The sequence below is a fragment of the Ammospiza nelsoni genome, chromosome 17 (assembly GCF_027579445.1).
Source record: "Ammospiza nelsoni isolate bAmmNel1 chromosome 17, bAmmNel1.pri, whole genome shotgun sequence".
Taxonomy (NCBI): Eukaryota; Metazoa; Chordata; class Aves; order Passeriformes; family Passerellidae; genus Ammospiza; species Ammospiza nelsoni.
The window spans coordinates 672,211-699,855 of NC_080649.1; the positions used below are offsets into that span (position 1 = coordinate 672,211).

Consider the following 27,645-nt stretch of genomic DNA (forward strand, 5'->3'; position numbering starts at 1 on the left):
TCATTTATTGAAAACTTTTTTTATTGTAATCAAAAAGTGACATAACAGGGCTGTAATGTATTCTGCATTTTATCCGCTGGTATTTGGTAACTGGTACCAGCTGCTTCTGCCAGGCAATTAAAAAAAACCCGAATGTGAAAATCTTCACAGTACAGTAAACTCCACCCAAAATAATTAACGGTGGTTAAAAAGAAGATGCCCCAGCAAAACCTTTCATGTTACATGGTCACAACTCACAATTCTGTACAAAATGTTCACTTTTATAAAGCTCTGATGTAAAAATCAAATAATCAAGCAGCAATATTTTAAGTGCAGCACAGGGTCTTTCATGTCATTATTTACAACGCTTGAAGTCGTTTACATTTTAACAAAGATCATACAGATGACTTAGTAATTAAGTCATTTTTTCACTATCTGTCGGTTTATGTCGTGACAGATTTCACTTTTTGGTCGTCTTTCTCTTTATCTTTGCTCTTCTTTGATTTTTTCTTCTTGTGTTTGTGTTTTTGGCTCTTTTCCAATTCTGTTTCATTTCCCATGTGTTTCTTATGCTTCTTATGTTTCTTGTGCTTCTTGTGCTTCTTCTTTTCTTTCTTCTTTTTCTTTTTCTTGCTGTCCTGACTCTCCCCTGAGCTGGCACTGCTGCTGTGGCTGCGTGTCTGGCTCTCGGAGGGGCTGTGGCTGCGGCTGCGGCTGACGCTGGGGCTGCTCTGGCTCTGGCTCCTGCCCACCTCTGGCTGCTCGGCAGGAGCCGGGGCCGCCGCCTCCTCTTTCGCTTTATCCACAGCCTTTTCCTTCGCCTCTTTGGGCGTTTTCCCCGCAGCCTCCTCGTCCTTTGCAGACACGTTGCTCTCGCTGTCGCTCTCGTTGTAGTCTGGCACGAAAGCGGCCTCGTCAGTCTCGCGGGTGAGGTCGGACGAGAGGCGCGCGGCGCTGCTCACCGGCGGCTTGGGCTTCGCCGCGCCTTTATCGCTCTGACCCGCCACATTCTCCTTCTCCACTTTAACTTCTGGCGAGTCCTGTTTCACCGGTGGCTTATTCCCACCTGGCTCTTTCTCCTTATTGCTCTTGACTTCCGGGACATGCTTCTCTTTTTCCTTCTCCTTCTCCTTGCCCGGGTTTTTGTCCGGGGGTTTGTGTTCCTCAGCGGGGCGCTTGGGCTCGTGCACGGCTTTGTGCTCGGCGGGCTTGCGCTCCCGCGGGGGGCTGTAGCTGCTCCGCTTGGCCTCCGCAGGGCCCTTCTTGGGTGGCTCCGCGCGCTCCTCTCTCGGTTTGCTCTTCTGCACTGCTGTGGAGTCTCTGATCCGGGATGGGGAGTCTTTCCTCCGTCCTGATTCGCTCTTCTCATCTCTGCGCTTGGAACTCGAATGCTCCCTGCTGCCATCATGGTCAGACTTCTTGTCCCGGTTGGGAGTGAAGTCCTTCGCAGCGGAGCTACGGCCACTGTCATGCTTCTCTGAAGATCTGCCATCTTTAGAAGACTGAGATACAGTTTTTCCATTTCCTTGTTCAACTGTGCGTTCTGAGTGCTCTTTTTCTGGCTGAACACTGCTCTTCCTCTTCTCAGAACTGTCCTTGTCTGACAAAGAATGATCCCGGTCTTTGGTTTTACCTTTTTCACTTGACAAGGAACTTTTTGAACTCTTGGCATCGTGTTGGGTGCTCTCATAACTTGTCTCTTTTGCAGCCTTCTGTATTTTCTCCAGAGGCTCTGTCTCCTTTTCAGTGTGTTTGAGGGGGTTTGGTGCCTTTGCACTCACAGGTTTGATAACACTGGTTGGTTTTCCTACAGTTGGGGGCACCTGGGTGGTGGATTTGATGTCTTCCTCTTCAGACTCAAAGTCATCTTTATCCCACTTGGACTGAGGGACCTGGATCATGATAATGACATCCTCAGCAGGGGCTGTTATGTCATTGTTATACTCCTCCAGGGTCTTAATGACAGTTCGTTTGGTGTCTGGCTTCTCCTCAGGCTTCCTGACAGGGCTTCCCCCAGTGGAACTCGTGCTGGGAGGAAAAACATGGACATTAGTAATGGGATGCACACACAGCCAGCTCTGGGAACATTTTATAAACTGGCTTGTGTTTCAATTCTAAATTCTCAGCATTTTCCTTAAGGATGTTCAATTAAGGGAACAGACAAGAGAAAGGCTGAGTCCACTGGCTGAGATTATGAGCAATCAATTAATTTAGTATCTTGCTACTATACATTTAATTAAGAAAGACACAAGATTATCAGATTGGGGACTGTCTGATCTGGTAATTCCGTCATGTCCTATTTCTCCCAATGGCAGATAAATTAGATATCCATTCTTCTTTCAACATGAAAGCAAGCAATTATGGAGAGGTACAGACACGCAAAGTTTTATCCTTATGCCCCAGTTCTTCCTTAGAAAAATGGACATTTTAAATACTTTTTAGATTACCAAGACACTATCTTAAGTCTTCAACTAATGTCTTAAATGCTTTGAGTTTGCATCACCAGCAAATGAACCCTACACCAGCTTCCTGTGCAGTACAAACTGCTCGTTTTCCTTAACAACAGCTGAGTTTGACCTATGTACAGTCTCATAAGGAAGATCATGGATTATTCCCTTGTTTAGCACAAATTCAGCTGTTCCTTTCCTTAAGCACCATAAACAACTGGAGGAGGGGAGGAGGAAAGAAAGAAAAGGAAAAGAACAAGAACTGCTTGGGGTACCTGGTGTAATCCACAAGAGTTGAGCTAGCGCCATCAGCTGCTGTCACTTTCCTCCTTGTTTTTCCCTTTGTCTTTTCCGCTTTAACTTTGCTGCTGCTGGGCTCAGGTTTCTCCACAGCTTCTTTTCCAGGCGGCACGTTTTCTCCACTTACAATCTTTTTTCCAGTTTCTCGGTTAAGTTTAATCTTTTTGGATGGGTTGTTAAGAAAAGCAGCTTTATCCTTTTCTGGGGTCCGCTCTCCTTTCTCCCCCTCGGGCTCAGCCTTCCCCTTGGGTGATGTTTTCAATTCTGCACTTTCAGGTTTATAGGCCTTTGCAGAAGTGGCCTCATGTTCTTTATCAGCCTTTTCCTCTGCTTTTCTTTTCCTTTTCTCAAGTTTGGCATCAGAAAGTTTGCTTTTCTCAGCAGGTTTCTTTGACTTCTCCTCCTTGCTGGAGGGCTTCTCTGCCTTGGCTTCTTTAGGGTGTTCTTTCTTTGCCTTCTCCTCCTTGGCTGGTCTGGCTTCTGGGTGGTCCTTTGTCACTTTGGGATGAGCCTTCCGTGGTGTACCAAGAGTCTTCTCATCTTTCTGAGAGGAAGAGGTTTTAACACTGTCTGGTTTTGGCAGCTCTTCTTTGACTTTTTTCACAGGAGGTTCCGTTCGAGGAGATTTTTCGCGATCGGGGTCCACCTTTTCCTGGGAAGCTTTAGCTGGCTTTGCTATGCTGTCTTTCTTTGGAGCAGCCGCCACTTCTACTTTCCGCTTTGTTTTCTCAACCTTTGCTTTTGGCTTATCCTTCTCTTTTTTCTCCTTTTCAGACACTGGTTTGAAAGCAATGGAATCCGCTTCCATGGGCTCATCTCTTACAGGGGTGGCATCATCCCTGCTTGGCAGCATGAATAGAGAGTCTGTTTTAGCATCTTCTGCTGGAACTGGCTCTCTTGGTTTTCTTGCCCCTTCTAACAGCTCAACGTTGGGAAATCCTTCATTCTCATCCCCTTTTCTTCTCTTCCGGTGTTTTTTATGTTTATTGCCTTTTCCATCTCCCAGTGGATTTTCCACCTCCTTCTCTTTTGATTTTGTAGGATCTTTGATGCCATGGCTCTCTCTCCCAGGCTTTTCGGGGTAGTTTCCAGCTACATTACGATTCCTGTGGCTCTGCCCAGCAGGATACTCCTCCCTCCGTCCCCGAGCATACGGTGAATTCTCTCGTCTGGTCCCAGGTGGGCCAAACCGTTCTGGAGAGTAGTTCTCTCTGCTCACTGGAGGCCGTGGCTGAGCGCCCACAGCATAGCCCTTGTAAAACTTCTCGTACCACTCTCTGTAGTTCCTCTCCCACTCTCTGTACCTCTCCTTCTCAAAGGGGTCTCTGAAGTCCACCGAGCGGCCGTAGTAGGCCTTCATGTCGTACGGGGGCACCTCTCGGTAGCGGTTGAAGTACTCGCGCTCGGCCTCGCCCTGCGGGACCGTCCGTTTGGTGGGGGACTGGCCCCGGAACACCGGAGACCTGGAGCGGGAGTGGTAGCGCCGGTACGGGGGCGAGCGGGAGCGCGAGCGGTGGTAGCCGTGCGAGCGCGAGCGGGAGCGGTAGTTCCGACTCTTCCCTTTGCCTCGTCTCTGATAGGGCGGCGACCGCGAGTAGGAGCGGGAGTGGGAGCGGCTGAAGGAGCGTGAGTAGGAGCGGGAGCGCGACGAACCTGAGCGTGACTTGGAGTAGGTGTATGAGCTTCTAGAGTAAGATGAAGCACTATAGGGAGACTTGGACCTTAAAAAAACACAACAAAAAAAAAAACAGATGAAGTTAATTCCAAACAGTCTTTCTCTTCAAATCTTTTCCTCCCACATTTATTTTTTCTTTCCTCTCCACATGCTTATGTCAAAGCTTCTTTCAGCTGCTGACATAAAGCTACTGCGAATTGAAGAACTTGATAACACGTAAAAGTTTCTGCTCACAAGACAGAACAGCTGTTGCTTTGTTAGTGTCAGAACACACAGAAGGGTCAGTCTACTTCCACTCACTCTATCACATGAGCTACCAGAGCTACGGACAGATTTCAGGTGGTTACACTGGCCTCTACTGGTATGGGAACACGCACATTTGTCACTACTCGGCAACCAGATGCAGTGCAAATCATTTTTGTTGCAGTAAGATGAAAAAAGAGCAAATCTGAGTGGCTACAGTGCAGAATCACACCCAGAAAACACCACATAGCCTGAAGACAGCAAAGCCCAATGTTAAAAGACCAGCTCGGTCTATTAACTGCACCCTTTTTTGGGAGTTTGGACAGGATGCACAATCCCAATACTGCAAAGGACCTACAGACAGGCCTGTGGAATCCACACTGCCAGGCAGGTGTCCCAAAAACATCCTGCACATCCCTCCAGCAATAACCAAGGCAAGTGACTGCATTGCAAGAAAAATCCCATCTAAAAGCTTCTACCCTCAGTCTCTAGTCACATGCCCCAGTGCCATGACTCTGGGAAAGCTCCTGACAGCACTGCTAACAACTACTCCTGCCCAAGGGATTTCTGGGGACAGAAAACAGCAGCTACCCTCAGGTCTTCTTCTACTGTTTTTTAATGAATCATTTCACATGATTCATATGTTCATTAGCATCATTCCTCCTCTCCAAGTCCCTCACCATTTTCAGATTTCCTTACAAATAAGTCTCAGCTTTTAATTCCCAATAAAAATTTAACAATGTCACCCAAGAAGTGAAAGCCCCCAGTCTGCAGTATAGGTTCAAACATCTCATGTACCAACATGAGATGGACAAAAGCAGAAATGAGGATGATTTCTCTCACCTATCTCCTCCAAACTGCTTGGACTGCTCAGTTACAATCAGAATAGCGAGACGCTGAAAATGCAGCCCTTACATCTATTCTGCTCCTGGCCTCCTCAGGGCTGTCAGGCAGTGAAGGATACCACTGCAGAGATACCTTAGCAAGACAGATGCTTAGCGCTCCTCAGTGCCTGCTGCCCAACGCTAATTCAGTCACCTGCAATCTCTGCCACACTGGAGCCAATAACTTGCATATGACACTCCTGTCACTGCTCATCCCTCAATCCTCCAATCAATCTAACGACAGGGAGGTGGAGTGGAACTCCTCCTGATTCCTCTAGACAATCTGCTTCTCCATTACGGACATGTAAAGCAGTTACCTGGAAAACGAACGCCTACGCTCCTTTTGAATCTTTTTATATTCCATCAATTCCTTAGCAAAATCATTTGTAAACTCATCAAGTTTGGACTTTTTCTTTTCCCTGTTAAAATAAGTTTGACCTTTATTACAATTATAGTTTGACCTTTATTACAAAAGACATCAAGAAACAAAACATGGCCAATATGAGAAAATGTTTACTGCATGCAATGCAAAAGGTGAACATCCTATTTAAGCAAAAACAGTTCCTACAAGTTTTAGGAAAAGTTCTAGAATTACATTTGTCTTGGTTTAGCTTTGCATATTTACCATCTGCGATGAAAAAGTATATTGGAAGAAACGCTATGTCACTTTTGCTAGGTCAGATGCACTTTAGCGTAACCGCAGTCCAATACGCTCCCCCGATACAGACATGAAAACAAGGCAACGTTAGTGAGCCAAATACTTACTCCTCTTTAAGCCTCCGTTGCTCTCTGTAAAACTCCTCCCTAGAGAGAGGAGGTGCTTGTGTCGTTGGGATGGTGTTTGAATGAGCCGCTGGCACTGCTGTTGGGACCCAAGCTGATGACATGTTTGCAGGAGCTGGGGGATATCCGGGAGGGGGGACAGTGTACCCAGCGGATGGAGGCTGCCCAGGTGGAAACTGAGGAGGAAACTGTGGTGGTGGTACCCCCGGAGGAAGAGGAAGAGCATGGGGTGGTGGAGGATACAAGGGAGGTGGAGGCACAGGCACAAAGACTGGTGCTGATGCTGGCAGTGATGGGGCCTGAGTCCTTTGGGCACGGTCACTGTGCGGGCGTCCTCGATTTGAACTTTAAAGAAACCCAAAAACACGTGTCACTGTTTGTCACAGCCTGCCCTGAGCGTACAGAGGAAAGCGAAGCGGCAGCACGGCGGGAGCACTCCTGGTTCTCACTGGTCTCCGGCTTTCTGTTCACTCGAGACTAAACTCAGTCCTGGAGCCTCGTACTTGCCTTGCACATCTTCGCCCCAGCAGCTCCCTCAGCCTTCTCTCCTTACACTCAGCTTTGGGACTGCGGGCGAGGCTGCCATGAGACCCCCATCTCCCACGAGCCAAGCACCCACTGCTCCTCTGCCCCTGCTGGACACACCTTGAGCTCTGCACTCCCGGGCTTCCGAGCACTGCGCAGGAATTAACTCACCTCTCACAACTCTCCTAACCTCTCCTACATTTGCTTCCTGAGCTCCTGCCTCGCGATGCATCGGCCTGTTCTTGTCCCTGAATTGTTTTTTTCTTGTTTACTGGATTTGAGATTTTAGATAATCTGGGGGATGGATGCTGGATTTTGTTTTGATATATCTTTCAGACTTTATAAAAACAATGACCCTTACAGCCTGGCTGTAACAAATCTCTAACGAATGAAGGACTAATTTGACGCTGCGATAACAGATAAACAGGCTCCTCTCTCTAATGAGAAAAAGGAGCTTGGCACTTTGAGATGACTAAACTGCAGAAATACAAAACTGTTATAAAAATAACAGCCTCTAATTTTTCAATAATTTGCTCAATCAGTATCAACTAAGTTGTTAAAGAAAGAACGTTGGAGGGTGATTTCTACTGGGAAATCAATTTCTTCAGCCCTATTCAGTCAGCAATCAAAAGGGTGCTTTTCCATTTGATCTTTTAATTACATTTAATTTTTATATGTAATTTAGGTTTCCCAAAAAGTGTTCATTAGTCAGAATCTTCTCTTCAATTATGTACTGGAGTTTTATTTTTCAATAATCTTACTGTAAACACAGGTCCCCTTTGTTAAAGTTAATTTAAATGAAGCCACTTGAAAATTAATTACCACTTGAATTCTCCACAACTATTATTTCATTATAAATCAGCTGTTGTCTAAGCGATGTGTTACAGATTAATTTACAACTGGTTACAACTAGTAATACATTCAATTTCTGTTGAATACTTACAGCTCCCAGCCTGGCCTGCGAAGTGCACCAGCTCTCATTGGATGACCTTTTGCAGCAGGGACAGGAAAAAAAATCCCAGTAAGTTTATCTGAAGACAACTTTTTGGACAAAATTCTAAGTTCTAGTTTCTTACCAGTTGTAGGTATTGATTGTCCTTGAGGGCCCAGAAGACTTGGTATCGCTGGCTGTCTCAGTACAGGAACCTGATAGCCCTTGGGAATAAATGCAAACAGTCACAAAACAAGCTCTACTAGAACATAAGAATCATTGTATGTGATTATGTGATGAAATAAAATCTACCTTCTCTTCCAACAAACTGCTGATTGACAAAGGGGAAGATTTGGAAAGCTCAGCAGCAGTCATCAGAGCAGGAGGCAAAACAGCATCGGCATCACTACAAAAACAAAACATTTTTATTACTGAAACACTGCTTTGAATTGAAATATAATACATATTTTTAAATATAAAGTCCAAGGTGAGAAAAGGCTGATTTCACTAAATAAAAAACATATTTTAAAATAATCTTCACCACATTTACACCTGTGAAGTTGGCAGGCTCCAGAGGAAGCACTGCTGAGGAGTCTGTTTGGATGTTGGCATTTAGTGAGGAAGCTCTCTGGAAAAATATTTGATTAAGCAGCACTTGAAAGCATGAGAATCCATATAACCTGTGCACTGAACCTCAGCTTTGGAAGATAAAAGAACTGAAATTCCATTAGAAAATGTTTCTGTGCTCCTTTGAATCGTGATCCTTGTACTGATGGCACAGCTGAGCCTGGCAGCCCTCTGCACACACTGGTTCTGTGCATCCAAGGCAGCAGGATTAAAGGATGTAACCCTAAACACTCGTAACAGATTTTTACATGAAAATATTATTTCCTCAGTAATAAAGAGAAAATAATGAGACACTAAGGTCTAATGGAAATAAATGGGTACTCTATGAATGGCTGGCCACTTCAAATCAAAACCAGTCCCTTCTTCAGGGCAAACTTGCGCTGAATGATTGGTAGGGGAACCTGACAAAAATACTGCCAAGAAAATTCCTGCATGTTCTGCTTACTGAATTGTCCTCATTCCAAGCAAAAACAGAACCACAAGTTCCACAGTGACCTTCAGCTTTCACTAATGATACACTTTGCTAGCTGCAAAGCTCAAGAAAAATCTAACCTGAGCATTTTGATTTCTTTTACATTGCTGTTGATCTCCAGATCTCCTTACCGAAAAGGTCCATCTGGCTTTTCCCCACGGAGAGAGAGGGACACTGCCGGAGGGAGATCGGAGACAACCACAGAAGACGGATTGACCGGCAGCCCAGCTGCCATGGACGGCCCGGGGCCCAGGGAGGAGAGGGCGGAGCGGGAGGCCAGCGAGGCCAGCGGGATCATGAGCGGGTCCTGCTGCCGGGCCATGGCCGGCCGCATCAGCGGCTGCAGGGTGCGCGTGATCGTCTGCCGCATCAGCGGCGGCGGCGGCGGCGGCGGGGGCGGCGGCAGCTGCTGCTGCTGCTGCTGCTGAATCTTACGGAGCCTTTTTGTGTAACCGGTTTCATTCTTGAAGTTGTTGACAGCCTAGAGGTAGGGAAACATGTTTGAGAAGGTGATAATAAACTTCAGTAGAAATATGAATATGAACAAAAGCATTTCTACAGGAAAATCACTGTGTGTTCCTGTAAGTGCTATTAATCCTAAACCAACTAACAAACAGCTATGAACACACCCTATGGAACTCTGGTATCAATGACTGGTACCTCAGAGTCTCTGCATTAAAAGTACTTTGCTGTTAACACCCAATTTGAAAGTGAGGACATCCCATTAAAGACATGTGTATCCTGAATTTGCCAGATTGTCTCTAATGAGCAGTAGGCTTCTGTAAAAACAGATCATGTATTTGAAAAGTAAACTTAGTTTTGTTGAGTTCAGCCTTGCTTAAGGAGATCTAAATTAATATTTTCACCCATTTCAACTCTTTACAAATAGATTTTTCTAACAAAGAGTTCAGGCTAAAGTCACAACATTACCTGGCGCAGAAACTTGTTGGCGATTAAAGCATCAGGAGAAACATCTGTCTGATGGCAGGTAGGGCAGGTGTGTTCCTCGGACTCCAGCAGTGCTGTTCTAATACCTGGGAATAATTAGAATATTTAAGTAGTTTATAGCCAAACTAAGTAAACTTTTTCATTCTCATTAATTACAAAAACAAGCATATGATTAATGGGGAAATATGGTCTCAAACCGCAAGCATGGAGCTGTTCATGTTCTATAGTGGGAAAAACTGGCAGAGGAACAGGTTGCCCAGAGAAGATGTAGCATCCCTGGAAGTGTTCAAGACTAGTTTGGATGGGACTTGGAGCAAGCTGGGCTAGTGGAAGGCCAACTCAAACCACTCTGAAATTCTACAACAATTTCTAGCATACAGCAGAGGGTCAATATTTCATTGCGGTAATATGTAAAGATGCAGAGCAGACTGGCATGTGACAGCTCAATTGGTCTTTTTTCCACTCTGGTACAGCAAAAAGTCATTCCATGTTAATGAACAAAACACATTTCAAAAAATCATGAGGTTTGATTTCTGAAGGTTTTAACCAGCTCTAGGGAAGCATGTGGACAAAATGCCTCAACATCAGTTCTTTGTAGTCCGCACTAAGTGCCCAAAGCTGGATACATAATTCTCTGCGAGGGAAAGGGCTGTGGACAAAATAAATGCATTCTATATCTAATACTGTAACCACCTGCACTAATATGCACTTCCCTCATCCTCTTCCCTCTGCAGGTAAAGAGGATTTAACTAGAAACCTAAGGAAGGAAAAAAGCTTTCTACCTTTTTTTCACCATCTACACAAGAAGAGTCTTTCCCTGCTCACGACACGCTGAAGTATTCAACAGAACTAACACAGCAATTTCCTTATCTCCTATTTCTGCTCTCAGAAAATCAAATTTGATGTCTGAAATTAACAAATTTGGCAGTAACACTTACATTCATCACAGTAACTGTTTCCACAGCAGGGAATAACAACCGCATCCGTCATTATATCCTTACAAATGAGACACAACAGCTCATCTGGAATAGGATCATCTTCTTCTGAGGAGGAGGATGGCTCCTCAGGTAGGAAGGGAGGCTTCTCCTTCTTTCCTATAGCATAAGCTTCCCTGGAAGTAGAGTAGGGAAAACAAAAGAAAGAAGTTAAAGGGAAAACTCTTCCAAGCTTTGAATTTTATCAAAAAAAAAGACAATATGTGGTATTCTTCTCCCTCTCCACTGGCCTTCCTAAATACAGCTGTTTAGGTTGAGCTACTTTTCTATAGCCCTAACATAAGAAGAAGGAGGGAGGAATTCTCCTGCAGAACTATCCAGTTCAGTGGATCAGCTAAGAAATCGGTTCAGACTAGAAAAACATTTGACAGCTTATATCAGGTGACCTGAATCTCCTTTGCCAGAGGCTAAATGTAAATTGGAGGCTCAGGATAAAGCTGGTATCCCAGTAATGACATTGTCCAAGTGAAAGAAGTCTGTGTTACAGCTTCCAAAAAAGGACATCCAGGTGAGAAAACCAGAAGGGCTACCAAGAGTATTTTAGAACAGCCACTGTGCTCAGCACACACAAGTGTTTTCCTAGTTTATAGCAAGACGAAAAATTAAGCCTGCTTCACATCTGAGGGAGGGAGTCACAGTCCAACAGCTGCTTTATTACGTTTTACATGAAACCTTTGAAAGACAAACTAGAATCAAAAGGAGTTCCCAGAGAGAATAACCCCAATTACAAATGCTGCTGGAATGTTCTGCAGAAATAGTCTCAGCACACCCCATGTTTAACCAGCTCCCAGGGGTGCGAGGACCCCCTTCTTTGTTGTTAGGCAGCAGCATGGACTTTAAAGTGAAATCCAGTGCCAATGCTTCCTCCCCACATGTCCAGGTGCTGGCCAACATGGCTGCACCGCCACTCGTGCATTTCTGCCTGGTTTCTCCCATTCCCCTTTGGGATCAGTCCAACCAATTCCATACTTACGCATCTATGGTTGGAATTGCATATTTCCCAGTGTTGGTCAGCATGGCACCCTTTGTGTTGGGGTCCTTCACCTCCATCATAAAACTTCTTGGAATTCCTGTGCTTTTTTTAATTCTGGGAACAGACTCGAAATTTTTGTCCTGTTAAGAAAAGCAGACGTATTTCAAGAACCACACTGAAAATGAGATTTCAGTGACTATTTTAAGCACAAAAACCTTTAACCCTCTCCTCTTACCTAGTGTAAGGGACTAAAATACTCTTTTCCCTAAATTAATGCAGCCAGGGTGTTCCAGAGGCTGGAACAATGTTTTGAACTCATTGACATTCTTTGGCTTAACTACAGATTCCTTAAGGGTGAAATCCCTCAAACTGGCTCCTCCTCCAAAGGGCAATTCAGAGGGAGCTGGACTCAGGGCTTGGAGAAATGTGTTTTGAGATATTTCTAGCATAGGGATTCACAGAAAAGATCTATGGGAATATTTAGTGCCTCTGACCTAATGAAAAGAAAATGTTACAATTCCAGGTTTTTCTAAAATCCAAAGGGTTTTGCAACACGGCCATGTAACCTCTGTACTTCACACCAAAATACACAATTCTTACTGTATTCACGTTTGTTATGTAACTCTCCAGATAAAAATTAAAAACTGAGCACCCCCCAAGGCCCCCAAGTCTTACCCCATTTGTTGGACAGTTCTTTATGTAGTGCCCAGGTTTGCCACAGCGAAAACAGGTGTAGGAGGGTGGAGGTGGCCCCACGGGTTTCTTCATGTAACTGCAAGTTTTTGGGGGAAAAAAGGAAAAGAGATTAATGTGTCTCTCTTATTTAAACAAACCAGCTCTACAATTTTTACATTAACTTCAAAGAACGAGTTCCATGTTAGCAACACTTACTTGACTGGATCATATTCATGGCCAGACTGTGTCATCATAGCTTTTATTTTATCCTCCTCGGAAGCATTGGCTTCAGCCAGATTGGCAGTCTGTGCAACAGGTAATTATTTGACACACACATTAGAAACACATTTAAGCCCACACAGCCCAAGACAACACCACTCATCCAATCCTGTAAAGAGCAGCACTACACTAACTGAGCTTGCATGAGAGCAGCTGCTTATACGAAACAGATTCGTGCTGAAGATGGTCTGGGGAGTCCTTATGCCATGACATGATGTTTATGTGCCTGAGAACCTACTAGAAAAGAGCACTCTTGGGCACTCAAACCTTAGGCTCTGTTTGTACCTTACAGCAAGACTTGTGTAACCAATCCAATTTCCTTCAGATGACTGAAGCTATGTGTAGATAAACAACAATATCCAGTATTTTTAATGCTGATTTTTAAGCTCCAGACTATATTCAGGAGAAGCTCTCCACTGGACAAGGAATTAAGATGGATACAAGCAGCATTATTTACATTTTGTAGTATTAAAAGGACACAGAACTGCAGAGGTGGGGCAGTTAGGTTTGTTTGCTGAAACTCAGCTTCAGACACACGAGTATTAAAAGAACTAAAGGATTTTGCAAACTCTCAGCAAGGCAAAATTCTTTACAGCAAGATTTGCCCAGCAGGAGCTGCAGGGAGTGCAAACTGCATGTTCCCCCTCCTAACTTCTTCCTGTGACTTAACTAGAGTGAAGACTATCTTAGTTTTTTTCCAGTTGACTATGTCCTTTTAACACACAAATTTTAATATAAACCTTCTGTACAACTAGACCTTCAAATTACTGAAGTCAGCTGATTTTTAAGTCATATTTGTTAAAATATTTTTATTACACACTAGTCCAGATACAAGCAGGGTCTAAGGGAGTGACTGCAAATGACTTGGGCCTTCAAGCACCTATCACTCAGCTCAAGCACTCATGGTTTGGTTTTGTATGCATTCATTCACAAAAGCAACCAACTAGTTTCAACATTTTATTAAATGGTTGTTTCATATACACAGTTTCTCCACAGTAACAGAATCCGGATCGCCAACTATGAAATCATTTCCATTAACAGTTACAGAAAGCTTTACAGATAATACTTGACTAATTTGTTTGAACCCAAACGGTTTACAAAACACATCCAAAAGCCACAAAACATTAGTAGGAATAGACCAAAATTCAAATATGGCATTTCATACATAGTAATAATCACCAGAGAACTGTTAACACATTGCCTCCGTGCTGAGCCGGGCTGCACTAGAGCCATTAGAGGGAGTAACAGTGCTGAGCCACTTGGTGTCATCTTCCTGCCATTTCTGAACTACTTCAATATCCTCAAAAGCTTAAATGTGTACCCCCACCCCTTGGACAGCTTTGCACACTTTAGAGTAAAACTTCACATGAGGTTACAGACCCGAGGACACATTTAGGGACAGCACTAATGGGAACCAATTCCTTGGGTGGCTACCTTCCAAACTAGAGATATTTAGATATAATGGGGTTTTTTTTGGCCAAATGTATACAATTTAATTTCTGTAGCGAAGAGGGGAAAAGTTACCAAGTTACCAGTGGGAAGAGATTTCTTTTTATTAGAAATGAACTCCAGCTTTTATCTTGCTGACAAAGAACTAGCTGCTCTGCCTCAGGCCCTGCCTACTCTACTGGCTGTAGCTTTAGGGACTGGTGGTTGAGCACTTGGCTGTCCACACAGTGCAGTCACTAGTGCTTTCCCAGACAAATGACACATTGGTGAGCAAAAATGCAAGCAGTTCCCGAGCAAAACATGGCATTACAACAGTTTCAAAAGGTCACAGCTGCTCAGATGCCACACGTACACATTGGTATATTCCTATAAACAATGAGGTACATTTACACAATTTACACAGTCTGCGTTCAAACAAATTAGATCGGGTTGTCCACTGTATAGATCCCACAATTTATGGACTTGTGCAGCATTCAGAGAATGGGTCTGTAACTATGACTAGGGATTCAAAAATAGCCATGCAATTGTCCATGGTACAGAACCGCTTCTCTTGTGGTGGTCACACCCCCCTGGAATGTCCGTAACTTACAGCCAATTAAATTCTTCTGTACAAACTGGGTTAGTTTCCAACGCAAAATTAATGAAACGTATGAAAAACGGTAAAACAGCTTCTGAAGAGCTTCTTCTTTGTGTCTTGAGGATGAGTAATACTGCAACATTATGCTGAGGCTGATAAGGTACTCCCCTTCTATCTTCCCAAACTGGGAACTACTCTTTACAGGATAGTATCAAAATATACACACATTGTAAAGTTAAAATAAATACTTTAAGTTAATAAAAATTAAAGGGGGCTTTCAATTACAACAGTTATTCACCAATAGGTCACAGTATCAATTTAAAAATAGGAAGCAAACACTTTTGAAGTATTTGACAAGAATATATATATATATATATATATACCTTAGTAAGCTGGGCCAGAGAAATAGATGCAGAAGAGTCATCAATCTGTTCACAAAAAATTAAACACATATTCAAGTTCTACAGTCAAAACACAACAACAGTTAACCTCTACTATAATCTGAATGCCTGCACTACATCCCCCTGAGTGTCACCCAAAGGAAATCCCAACCCAGTGTAATTTGTATTTATTCAAAACAAAGTCCAAACCTATGATGGCTTAAGAGTATCTATGTGCTTATGAGAAGAAATTAAAATAACCAACCCCACTGGAGATCTACTTATTGCTCAGAATATCTCAGAGAGGGACCTCTTTCAAAATAGTAATGGGAAGTTGTGAATTTTCAGCTAAAAAGGATTTTAAAAAATATTTAAGTTTAGTTGAGGAAGAAGTATCACTCCAGGTAACATAGTATTAGTGTAGTTTGCAAATGAATGAGTGAATGTCTCATCATGTCTATATGCACACAGCGATGATTTTGTGAACCCAGAGCTGTCCTGTCAGAATGAAGGCCATCCCCAGCAGCCCCAAAACACACTCTGCCCCTCCTGTCAGTACCCAAATAAACCCAAATACAAGCCAATCTAGAACAGCAGCCACAACCTGTCACTTCTGGAGAAAAGCCAACTGCTTAAATAATTTAAATAAAGGTGTTTGTAATGACAGAGTAGACTATAAAAATTTAAAAACTGATTTCTTGTATGTTACTAGACCATAGGCCCTACCACCCAAATCAATGAGAATTTAGATGATTCCTTGCAATCAGACCAAACCTGATCTTTAATAGCAGCCCAGTACTAAATGAACAAAGGAAATTGCAAAGCATACTCCTGATGAAAAAGACATGGATTCAGAGCACAAGCCTGGAATTTTTGTCTCCATTTTTCTCCTCCCAGTTGCCTATGGAACAGCTCTCAGGAATGACATCCTCAGGCTAGAAGCCAGACAACTAGTGCTGAAAAGCAGTTTTGCCAAAGTAAAAAGGTTAACTCAATCTAGTTCCTTCTGCAGTACATTGAATTTTATCATGCCACTAGCAGCACTTGAGCTAACACAACAGTACCAGAAAGATACCTGAATCACTGCTTACTACATCTAACCTGCTCAAAAACATAGAATAAAAGTTCACAATGTGAACTGAACAGCTCTCCAAGAAGTCACTAAACAGGTCAGCAAAGAGATTAAAACCTTTCCTTAAAAAAGGTCTTGTCCTTTGCTACCTAATGTAGTAGAGAATTCAAGGGAACAGTTTTAGTAGACTGGGAAAAGGTATTTCCATGCACAAGATGATTCCTCACACCACTAAGTTGTTCCTGTTCTGTGTTTTCAGGAAAGTACACACAGTATCCCTGCATTACTGATTAAAGAGCTCTTGATGCTTTGAGACTAAAGTCTTCTTCCTTTGAAGAGGAACACAGAGATCTAGAAAAAAAGACCTTCATTCCACTGCAAGTTGTACCACAAGATTCATCTCTCCTTCCTTCCAGAATGCTTTGTACCTAGTTCTGTTCAAAAGGAAGTCTGCACAAGCATTTTGAAGCTTCATCCTCCATATGCCACTCTTTTACACATGAAAAAGCAGACCAGCATTCTCTCAGGGCAAGCACAGCTATAATTTTGTGTTTTTTCAGAAACAAACAAGAAATTAGGAAAGCTTTAGCATTAAATGGTCTAGTACTGACCAGGAACTGAAACACAAACAGTTAATAAACTATTAATTCTTTTTTCAGGAAGCTGCAATTATACAGCCTGCAGGCAACAGTCTAATTTCTTAAAGGAGGTGATATTGAACAGTTACCTGAAGGAGCAAACAGACAGTTAATGTACTCATCAGCACATTTGCCCATGGCCATCCTTCAATCATCCTATATTTTCTCCAATTTTTTTCCTTTTAGATTTCTACTGAACTATTTCCTGGCAGTCCCTCAAAATGGTCAAGTAGAAACAACATCTCTATGAATTTGCAGGCAACCCTAAGATAACACTGCAGAAGTATTGTTAAAAAACCAAAAGACAACCCAGAAAAAGTAACCCCCAAACCCTAAACTCAACAGCTGATGTTTTAACTCGCATGTCGTACAGCAGACTAAACAGAAACTAACAGCAAGCCAAGTGGGCAAGAGGACAGAAAAGAGGAGGAAGAGGCTGATCTCACTGCTGGAGTGCTACACTGACATGCCAGGGCTTTCCCCAGAGCCAAGCCTGGCTACACACAAGGTCAGCCAGGGAGGCTCCAGGTGTGCCCCTGGTGCTGACCCCACGAGCACAGCTCAGCCCTTCCGCAGCCTCTCCCAGGCACCGACACCGACCCTGCAGCAGAAAGGCTCCACGCCCTGGTATGGCTGGCCAAGGCTGGGATGGCAGCTGGCACGGCAGTATGACAATGAAAAGGTACTCAAAAGAAGAAGCTTTTGTGCATCCATTAAAAAAAGAAAACTGATTTTAACTTTGCAGCTTTACTCTCCATCAATAACTGACAAGATTCCTAGTGATTTACTCCAACTGCACAAGACCCAGCTTCTGCTCTGAAATACATGCAGAAATATTTGTGTTTAAAAAAAAAAAAAAAAAAAAGGCAAACAATCCCCCCGCACCAAGACCTGAATTAACTTTAAGAATAAACTCTTTGTGTTCCTAGCCCCAGAAGCTGCTGAGGCTGCAGGGCTTTTCCAGTGAGAGAGGGCCTGTACAGAGGGATTCAAGGCTTCCACCCTCCCAGACCAGGGACAGTCAGAGCACACCAGGGAATGGCTTAGCTTTTCCTTTCCTGCTGTTAGTTCTCACTCACACTGTTTTCCCTCCCACTCTGGGATTTCTCCTTTTTTCTTTTTGACACATCTATGTTAGCTTATGGTAAGATGTAATACAGACATGCCAGGGAACACAGGAGGCTAAAAGAATGTTAACTTTATTTATGAACATGTGGTTTGTGTTTATACACATGCTAGTAAACAAAAATAAAAAGAACTGTTTTCAAGAAATAAAAACCCTTCTGAATTAGATCAAATACTATAAACGTGGTTTACATAAATGCATTACATTAACTGCTAGGGTCACTGGGCCAGTGCAACTAACTCCAACTCACAATGAGAGGCATTCATCTCCAAAAGGAATTGCAATCAATCAGCAACAGAATTATGGATGTTACATTTAGTGGTTTTAGACCTACACACAGTAAGTTTGCAATTTGAAGTTGATTGTTTCCATGGGAACCAGAGGCTGCATTCTTCCCAGAACACAGCCCCAGAGTTCAGGAATTTCTAGATTAAGTTATCCTAATAGCTGATCAAGTGATCAGATCCAATGATCCAGGGTTAGTGTAATGCCTCACACCAGTCTAGTGAAGGAGAAGCAGTTATACTTAAAATAAAGATAAAAAATAAACCCCACCAAATAGTACTTTGATACTCTAAGGACTATTGGAAAAACACAGTTGCACACAGTACTGACCCAAGTGGCACATTAAGATCTAGCCCATCACCAGGCACGGGTTTCCTTGTGGGATTATCCGTTAGCAGCAGTACAAGTGTTTGCAAACCTGAAGGAAAATGCTGCCCCTTTTTCAAATGTGAATTCCAAGTGGTGGTATACTAAAGAAAGGCTTAACCTTTGGGAATTACAGCAGCAGCCAGCCCTGGAGTCACCCAGACCCAAAAATGTGCTGCAGGCAGAAGTTAAGAAAAGTGACAGGGATTTCACTCCCAAATGCCCCAGGCTCTAACTTGGTGCCAAAATTTGTGTTACATATTGTCATTTGCAAACTGCTGAACTAAACTGCTTTATCAGATAAAGGGGAAAGAATCAAATGCAGAACTTTAGAATACCACTCTGTGTAGCAGCGATATTGAAATTCACGTCAGGCTATTAAAGACATTTCTGTACTCAGGAGGGCCCAAACAATATCACTTCAATTACACAGTTTCAGGAACAAATACCCAAATATTTAAGGACATAAGAAGGAATCATGTATCTGCACAGAACTGTCCTGAAAACATCTGGGATATGCTGGGTTTGGTATTTGTTTGAACCCCCAAGTCAAAAGTAAGGAACAGCACCAAGTTTCACAATAACGATTTCTCAGTGGTTTTTGATAACATTTTCAAAAACCATTAGGCAAAAAAAAGGTATTTAAAAACAAAAGCTAAGTGATACAATGTGAAAATGGCAAAAAATACACTCCAAACAGTTTTTATTGCAAGAAACAAAAAGCACACAACAACCTATACAAACATACATATCACTAGCTATAGACAGACAGATGTAGAACATGGCACCATGTTCAGTGTGCAAACCTTGAGCCTACAGGATCTGGAAACGATCATACATTATCTGTACAACACAGAGTCATACAGGAGAGATTCTGGCATATTCAATATGAAATACAATGCATTACTAGGCACAAATACCAATATTCACATTAGAACTCTGCAAATGATGGCATTACCCAGTTTTTACTATGCTGAATCAAATACAAAGTATTTACAACATACACTAGGTTTTACTGGAAAATATATTAAGTTAACGTTTGGCAAATTAATAAAAGGCTGCATTGTTTAGAACTAAGTGCAGTGTGTAGGAAAAAAAGTGTGAGATTGTGTTTTTACATACTGCTTTTGATGTCCCACTCACTGGCTCACTTCGACTTCTAGAAGAAGAAATAAAGGTGATGAGAATTTGAAACAAATCATTTGTACCCGACACAAAGATTCCAGAACCTGAACATCACATCATGCTCCAATACTCTAGCGAACATAGACATTTATTTGTAACATAAACTGTTCTCTCTTGGTACATTTGGGGCAACTAAAAAACACCCCAAAATCACATTTCTACATTGTCACAAATTACTCAAGACTTACAGATCTAGAACACAACAGTGCAAGAGGAAGTCATGAGACATTTTGTCTCTGCTCTCCAAGTATCAAATCCATGTGAAGTCTGTACTAGAGTTCTGTGTTCTCAAATAATCAATCACCAAAGCGTGGGGCAGCTTTGGCCAACACGTACATCCCTGGAAAGGCACACAGGTACCAGGTACAGGGCTTCAGTTTCAGTGAAGAACAGTGATAATCTACAAGTGCAAGTTTGCTCAAGTGAAAAACAGTCATGTGACAAAGGGGCAACATAACAGTGTCAGCAGCACTGAACAGTGCTAGAACAGTGTTGCTTTGTGGAAGCCCAAGCACTGTGTTCAGAGATCTACTATATTTAGCCATCAAAGTGCCAAAATATTAAACATGTTACATATGCTATATTGACTAAAAGTAGTAGTAGAAATGTCACCTGAAAGTAGTTTCTAGGATTTTGTGCGATTTAGGAGTCCTGTGACAAAAAAAAAGGTCTTAATTGCCAGAATTTGCTATAAGATAATCTTGAATACTTTACAATATTTTAGGAAATACGTTTTACATTTGAAAACTTGCTGAGATTCCACATACTCGGTGGTGTGGACCTGCATGCTCCTCATCATGACCCACTCATGCAGCCACTGAGAGAGCTAACAAACAATCCACGCATCATCCAAAGAGTCCCATGAGCAGAAGCAATGCAAAGGCTGCTGGGGAATTTACATGCCAATGAGGAGGCTCAGCTTCCTGCCACTGCTGAACACCCCCAGGCTCCCAATTATACCTCCTGAGGGTGAGGAGGTGAGGAAATACTTTGGATTACCACACAATAGTTGCTCCAGCCATTTACTGCAAGGTGAGTAGTGCCTTTCTGAAGGCCTCTCACCATCCCAGCAGACATTCCCCATCCCCAAACATTAACCACCCTGCCAGTGGTTTCTGCAGCGTTTCCAGCTGGGGAACAGAAGGCTCATCTGCCTGGTTAATTTCCAACTCTACCACAGCAGTGCTGTTCTTTGCTGATCCCCCACACCAGTAGTGACAGAATCTTTGCTGCCAGCTTTGGTTCTCTGGAGGGCTTTACAGCACCAGGCAAGGTGCACTGGCAGGACAGCACTCAGTGAAACGAGCCCCAAAGCAAGGCTGTGTTTACAGGCACAAAGCTGGGGGGCAGAATCCTGAGGGAGAGCTGGGAAGCACTGCACCAACTCCTGCAGTAACATGCCCCAAGGTTACATGCAGAGCCACATCCATTCGGGGATTTTGCTTGCCAATGGTTCATGGGTACCAGGATGCTGCTGTACTGTTTGTTCAAGACACTGTAACTCCTTAGGGTACTTTCCTGAGAACCAACATTAGAAAGACATGGCAAAACCACAAGCTAATAATATCTCCTGCTGGTGGTGAAGAGGCATGGCTTTAAGGATCTGGACTGTATGAAAACATCAATGCAGCCATAATCCTGGAGTCAGGATTGCATTTGAGTCTCTGTGATTTCAATCAATACTGAGGACAGAGAATCAGGTGTAAACCTCAGAAATACAGAACTAAAATATGGAGCACAGATCCCAGCTCGGGTACAGACGGACTCAGAAATGTACCCAGTACATTTGGTAATGTGCTGAACTACTTCTGAGATTTGACTCTGGACAGGATTAACTGTTTATTTCATGGTACTTGCACAAAAGCCAGTACCCTTTAGGGTATGGTTCTTTATCTCTTGCCTCAAACAGATACTGTGTGTTTAGGAAACACACAGGAGTCACTTAGGAATGAAACTCCTTGTTTGCATGGCTTACCAGCTGGCAACCCTTGGTCTTTCCTCTATGACTACTATATAACCCCCCCATGTCTGAAGCAGAAAAATACCTGTCATATCCTGCCCCACCTCCCCCAAATGCAGGTGACAATCCAACACCCAGAATCAAACTCTTTTGAGCCATGAACAAATGCTAAGTTCATGAATGTATACCTGCCTTTGTTAAAAAGGCAGACACATATAAGGAATCTCCCCATGTAGAGGAAACAGGAATTTCAAAAAATTTGAATCTCAGAAAAATAAACTCCAAACCAAGCTCAATAGAATCATCTCCAAAGTCACCACTGCTGGTGTCTGAACACCAAAATCTAAGTCTCCTTTGGGACAGACACTTTGAAAGCTACCCCATGACTACAAACACCAGCAGCAGTTTTAACAAGCAAGTTACAAGCCCAGTGCCTCTGCAAGTGCTGTCAATAACAAGGTGGGCACACTGACCCCTCCCAAACAAGAGAATGTTTGCAGTACTTACATAACGTATGTTTTGCTGGTAGCTTTAACTCCTCCAATGGGGATTCTCCTCACAATCACCGATGAGTTCTTGGGAATCAGAGCACTATCATCGGTGTATTCTGGAAACAACATCAATACAGAAAAAACATTAGTCAATTTGTAAGAATGTATTTAATAGGTAATTACAGAGCACTTTCGAGAATCCCGTTACAGATCTAAAAGCAAAATTTTATACATAACATCAAGCTTTCATCCTCTCAACACACCAGCAGCACCTGTCAAGGAATCTTCAGGTTTGATTATCAAGCACAAGCAGCAAAATAATTTTCAGTTTTTAAAGTTAGTTTGAATGCCAGGAGCAAAATGGTTTCAAATTACACTAAAGCAGAGTCTGATAATTCATGAGGTTTTTCCCTGATCTGTTTTAAGCTGTTTTTGCTTCTGTTTGGCTATGAAACCAAGAGATCTCTGGAGCAAAACAAACCAAAGCTGAGCCTCACCTGCATAAAACAGATTGTAAAGTCTGTGAATACTTGTCCTGAACAAACCAGGCATCAGCTAAAGCGGGGAAACTCTGCAGCACTGCTTTCAGCTTGTTAAGTACCCCTGACTCCCCTCTGCTGCCCTGCTCATGCCTGACAGAACAGCAGAGGCACCAGCTCTGTGCTTGGAGCTGCACCGTCCCCAAGCAGGCTGGGCAGCTGCCCAGGGCCTGACAGAGAAATGCAACTGAAACTGACAGCACTGGAGTCAGGAGCACAAAAACTTGGGGGTTTCTGAGCTGCTTTCACAAGCAGGACACAAGTGGCTCAAACTAAAGTGGTACCTCCTCCCTTAAGCTCATGATCTAGTCTGAATTAACCAGATGGACACAAGTTCTTTCCACTCACTCTCTGTAGAGAAGAGAGACTCAAACAAAATGACTTCTGAAGTCTTGAAAAGCATTTGGAAAACAGCATGTGCCTGGAGCCATCCCTGCTCTGCCTGGGCCTGTACTGTGCTGGTTGTCTGAAAAGAAGAAAAGCCCCCTGACCTTTTACATAAGGCCCAAAGAAAAATCCAATTCTCAGACACTTTGAATAAACTTAAAATGCAAAGCCCTCTTCATAAGAATGGTTTTTATACAGAACTTACACAGGCTGTATATGACTAAATATTGTAAAGCACCATGAGAAGTCCTTCCCTGTGATGTGCCTGCAGTGTTAGTTATTCCAATCCCTTACCTCTGCAGACTGAATCAAAGCACTGGTCTGAAACCTAGTACTGTTATATATCTAGTCAAGCTTTGTCAGGATGAGTTTGCTCAGTGATCACACATAAAATACGAGTATCTCACAATTTATGCTCAATTTTTCAGTATATTATTCCTACAGGCAGGAACCTCCCTTAGACCAAACATACCTAGCAGAAGACATCACTTCAACCATGAAATTAAAGTTTTACTTCTATTTCCAGCTAACAGAACATTTCTTCAGAAAAGTGAGAAATCATTTAGCTGAAACTAATTTCTGATCGTCCCCCCAGGGAACCAAACAGCGAGACTCCTCTGGACTGCAGAGCAGTTTAAAACTGTGGGTGAAAGGACTAGCAGTGACAGAAACAGCAGCTCTTACAGAAGCCACATCCTGACACAAGCCCTGGAGCTCTGCTCCTCACACAGCCACCTGTCAAAGAGGCCACAGCGGGACTTTCTGATGGAGAAGGAGCTCAAGCAGCGCTGAGGCTGGGACAAACACCTGGAAGACGGTGCCAGCTGCAGTTCTGGAAGCCCAGAGCAGCTGTTTCTACTTGTGCCTGCCCCTGTCTCTCCATGACTCCACACCGCAAGGTGAGCAGTGAGGCCAACTCCACACAGCTACTGCTCACATGTGTCCAAGCAGAGCTCCAACAGAAACGCTCCAAGCTGGAGGCAGCAGCATTGTTCACTCCCATTCCCATATAGTTCAAACTTGTTTTGCCACCAGTGATGGCCAGGAAGTGGCTACTGGAATTTCTCAATCTGAGCTGTGATTGTAAGTACCCAACTAACACAAAATGACTGTAAAAACAAAGAAAAATCTGGATATTAAAGCTTAGAGCAGAAGAGACACAACAGTCTAAAACTTGCTGTTTATCCTACAAGAAAATAGTAGCTTGAAAGAGTCCAGATTAAGTATTTCAAGGCATGAATGGAGGCAAACTAGTTAGTCAGCTGACTGCTGCCTCACACTGACACAGAAATCTGACATCAACTACTGCATCAGTGTCCACAGCCTTCTTACAGCTAGGTGCAAAGAGCTCAGATTTGCTGGCAAGTTTACGCTGCTTCATACTGAATGAGCAATTTAAAACCCCTCTTTTTAATTTATCTATTATAAGAATTTCTGCTAGTTTTAATAATTTGTGTTTATGTATGCTATAAACAAATTACTGACAAAAGTTCCCATGTTATTTTCTGGCCTGCTTTCATTCACGGTTCATCTGCCAGCATCGCCCAAACAGCTCTGAGCACTCTGAGAGGTTTTTCACTCAGGTGGAGTACAGACCTCACCAGGAGTCCTGGGAATGCAAGCCAAGGTGTGCCAGGGCAGGGAACAGCCTTGCTAAGCAGCTGCTGGGGGAAGGATGTGCAGGTAAGAGCTGCAATGCCTGCCAACATGCCAGGCAGCCCCACCAGAACACAGGGAATTCCCTGGAACACATTTTCTCCCTAGACAGGATTTAACTCTGTTCTCATCACCATCACTTGCTCACTTTGGGACAAGCCACTGCTGTAGCTGGCTACGAAGGCACCCTTGAAACTTGCAGAGTAACAGACAGGGCCGCTCGTGCTGGATTTTCTGCTTCCCCCAGAACAAGAATCCCTGATCTGGAACAAGCCGGCTCAGGAGGTCACACAGCCCAGGGAATCTCCACGGCACTGTTTGCACAGCTCTGGCCCCACGAGAGCCCCTGCCCTGCTCTGAAGGGATGAGTCCATCAAACCCACCCAACTCCCAATCATTAATTGCATTACACCACCTGCCCTGCTTTAGGGCCCTCTGGGCTCTGCTGTGGTGTCAGCCTGGGGCTGAACTGCTGGGGCACTACTCTGCCCCAAAACCATTCAGCCGTCCCACACCAGCTCAGAGCCAACTTTGGGGTTTATTTTCGTGGTATTTTGCCCTGTAAGTACGGCACATTTTCCTAGTGTTCTGTTTCAGAATGTCACAGCACAGGAAAGAGCACTCAAGAGACCTCAGTTGTGGAGCTCACAGCTCTTCCACAATATTCTAGGAACACCTGTCATAGAAGACAAGTAAAATAATCCAGATCCAATGAAATGGAGGCAAGTTTAAAAGCACCAATCTCGAGCACAGGCTTTAGAGAACATGCCTTCATAGCAGGTATGGAATAGGAACCCCCTACATAAAACAGGTCCCACCCACCCATTTTGCATTCCCAGAATCTTACACAGTCCATCAGATCCTTTTTTCCCACTGATATTTAAAATCCTGTGTACTTTTGGCCTATATTAGCAGTTCTATTACTAGCTTTCCATTAGGAAAAGTAACAGCTCCAGAACTGTAAAAGCTTCCAGGATCTTGGACCAATCACGGCTCACTTTGTTCTTTCCAAAGATCATTTTAACATTTACTCAGGACTCCTGAATAGACAAAGTTAAAAAACCCAATACTTATGTCCACACGTAAGAATTCCTAACATCCCACTTAGGTAGAATATCCCGGTCTAGTTGTTATTTTAATTTCTGCAGGTTAATTTAAGCATTTACATCTGATTAATAAAAACTGAGATTCATATGAACCAAAGATTTGACAGACACAGAATTTGGAAATACATTCTCTAGCTATGCTCTGCAAACCACAGAGAGATTTTTGCCTTTTCACATGGAAAACAGCCTTAGGAAAGCTTCAATAAGCACGTGTATCACTAATATAGAATTTAAAATTACGTATTTTACATAGTTATATATTTAAAATTTTATACTCATTTTTTAGAGGTTAAAGTGCAACACAACCTGCCTAGCAGACTCAGGACCATCCTTTTTTAACTTCACCTTGAGGCAACAGCAGCTTCTAGTGAGGCAAAGCCCTTTCCTTCCCTGGACTCTGGTTACATGTGAAAACAAAGTAACTCCCTGGTCAATCTGGTACCATGGAGGCTGCAGCAATACCTCATGAGGGGATATTTACCTGCATCATTTTTCTCTTACAACTTTCAAAGGAAAAAACTGCTGAGACACAGAACCACAGGGTGGGGAAAGAAAAAGATTTAACGTTGCAGGAATAAAAATACAATTATTTTTGTTTCTGAAAAGTCACACTCCGAAGTCTTTAATCACATTCAAACTTATCAGGATGGCAGATTACCTAACTGAAGCATCATAGTAACACAAACCCATATTCACACCACAGAATCAAGCACTATTTATTAGATTTAAGAGAATTTATGACTTCCCAAAAAACATATATTCACTGTAAACATGTATTTCTTACATACATTCACTGTAAATGTTCCGCCATAAAACTTCAGGACTGCCCTGATACAGCAAGCACTAAGTGCCAGGAAGAAAAAAAAATCAAAACAACATTAGACAAGAATGATGAAATGATGCTCAGCAGTATCCAAACTACGGCGTCTTTTGTTTGGAAAACTTACATTAACACGAATTTCCCAGAGTAATTTTACTACACAGAACGCTGATTGTGAGAGAGGCTTTATGGGTCTGCAGAAATTGTAACTCAGTGATACACTCGATACAAATTGTTGCTTGCAAGCAATTACTGCAAGGGGCACTTGTCTTCAATGAAAGGCGGGTAAAAAAAGCAGCAAAGCACTTTCCAATGAAGAGGGCAAAGAGAAATTGACGACAAAGTTCAGTCATCAAACACACTTTTCTTCCCTCATTGAAATTAGCCATGCGCTATAATCCTTGTGATAACCTTCACATTTCTCTGCCAGATTTCAAAGAAAGCAGGCAGGTTTGTTATGGTCACACATCCTGCCCCCCACCGCCCCCATTTTACCCACAACTCCAGGAAACCCAAACTTTTGCAGCACCTCCGCACGCAGAACTGCTCGGACGGTGCTGTGAGAGCAGCAGCTACAAAGGAACAGCTCCGAGCCCACAGCAGCCACCGCTCCATCACCGCTGCCCCCGAACCCCACGCACCTTCTTTGGTCTGCGCGTTGGTGATCTGCAGGTCGCAGTCGGCCGCCTTCAGCTTCTCCCGGCCCATGATCTGGCGCTTGAGGTCGCTCAGGGAGATGTGCAACCCGTCGAAGGTGACCGTGTCATAGTTGAGCTTGGAGGAGAACTTGTAGTGCACGCACGACATGGCGGGGCGCGGGCGGCGCCCGCTCTGGCGCGGCGGGGCCGCGGGGGTCGGGCAGGGCCCGCGGG

The 27,645-nt window shown here is 43.4% G+C and overlaps 1 protein-coding gene across 6 annotated transcripts; it reads right to left on the bottom strand.

Annotated features, from left to right (window-relative positions):
- RBBP6 (RB binding protein 6, ubiquitin ligase) lies at nucleotides 1-27,645 on the bottom strand. Of its 6 annotated transcripts, XM_059484506.1 has the most exons (18): nucleotides 27,415-27,645; nucleotides 22,282-22,381; nucleotides 20,427-20,465; nucleotides 19,752-19,788; nucleotides 15,146-15,190; nucleotides 12,674-12,762; nucleotides 12,458-12,554; nucleotides 11,783-11,922; nucleotides 10,753-10,925; nucleotides 9,797-9,900; nucleotides 8,998-9,347; nucleotides 8,080-8,173; nucleotides 7,913-7,991; nucleotides 7,780-7,825; nucleotides 6,294-6,656; nucleotides 5,846-5,947; nucleotides 2,702-4,447; nucleotides 1-2,007 (listed from the first exon to the last, which is right to left on the bottom strand). In XM_059484506.1, exons 1-18 carry the CDS (start codon nucleotides 27,578-27,580, stop codon nucleotides 423-425), a joined length of 5,355 nt encoding a protein of 1,784 aa, XP_059340489.1. In that variant the 5' UTR covers nucleotides 27,581-27,645; the 3' UTR covers nucleotides 1-422. The 6 variants fall into 6 exon arrangements, with proteins under 6 accessions (XP_059340489.1, XP_059340490.1, XP_059340491.1 ...); XM_059484507.1 differs by lacking the exon at nucleotides 20,427-20,465; XM_059484508.1 differs by lacking the exon at nucleotides 5,846-5,947.

Excerpts from the sequence above, each read along its gene's own strand:
- RBBP6 (XM_059484506.1), bottom strand. The coding sequence starts at position 27,580 with ATGTCGTGCGTGCACTACAAGTTCTCCTCCAAGCTCAACTATGACACG. Across the intron at positions 11,923-12,457 it reads AGAACTGTCCAACAAATGGG|GACAAAAATTTCGAGTCTGT; the intron begins GTAAGACTTGGG and ends TTTTCTTAACAG. Across the intron at positions 5,948-6,293 it reads CAACGGAGGCTTAAAGAGGA|GGAAAAGAAAAAGTCCAAAC; the intron begins GTAAGTATTTGG and ends TTATTTTAACAG.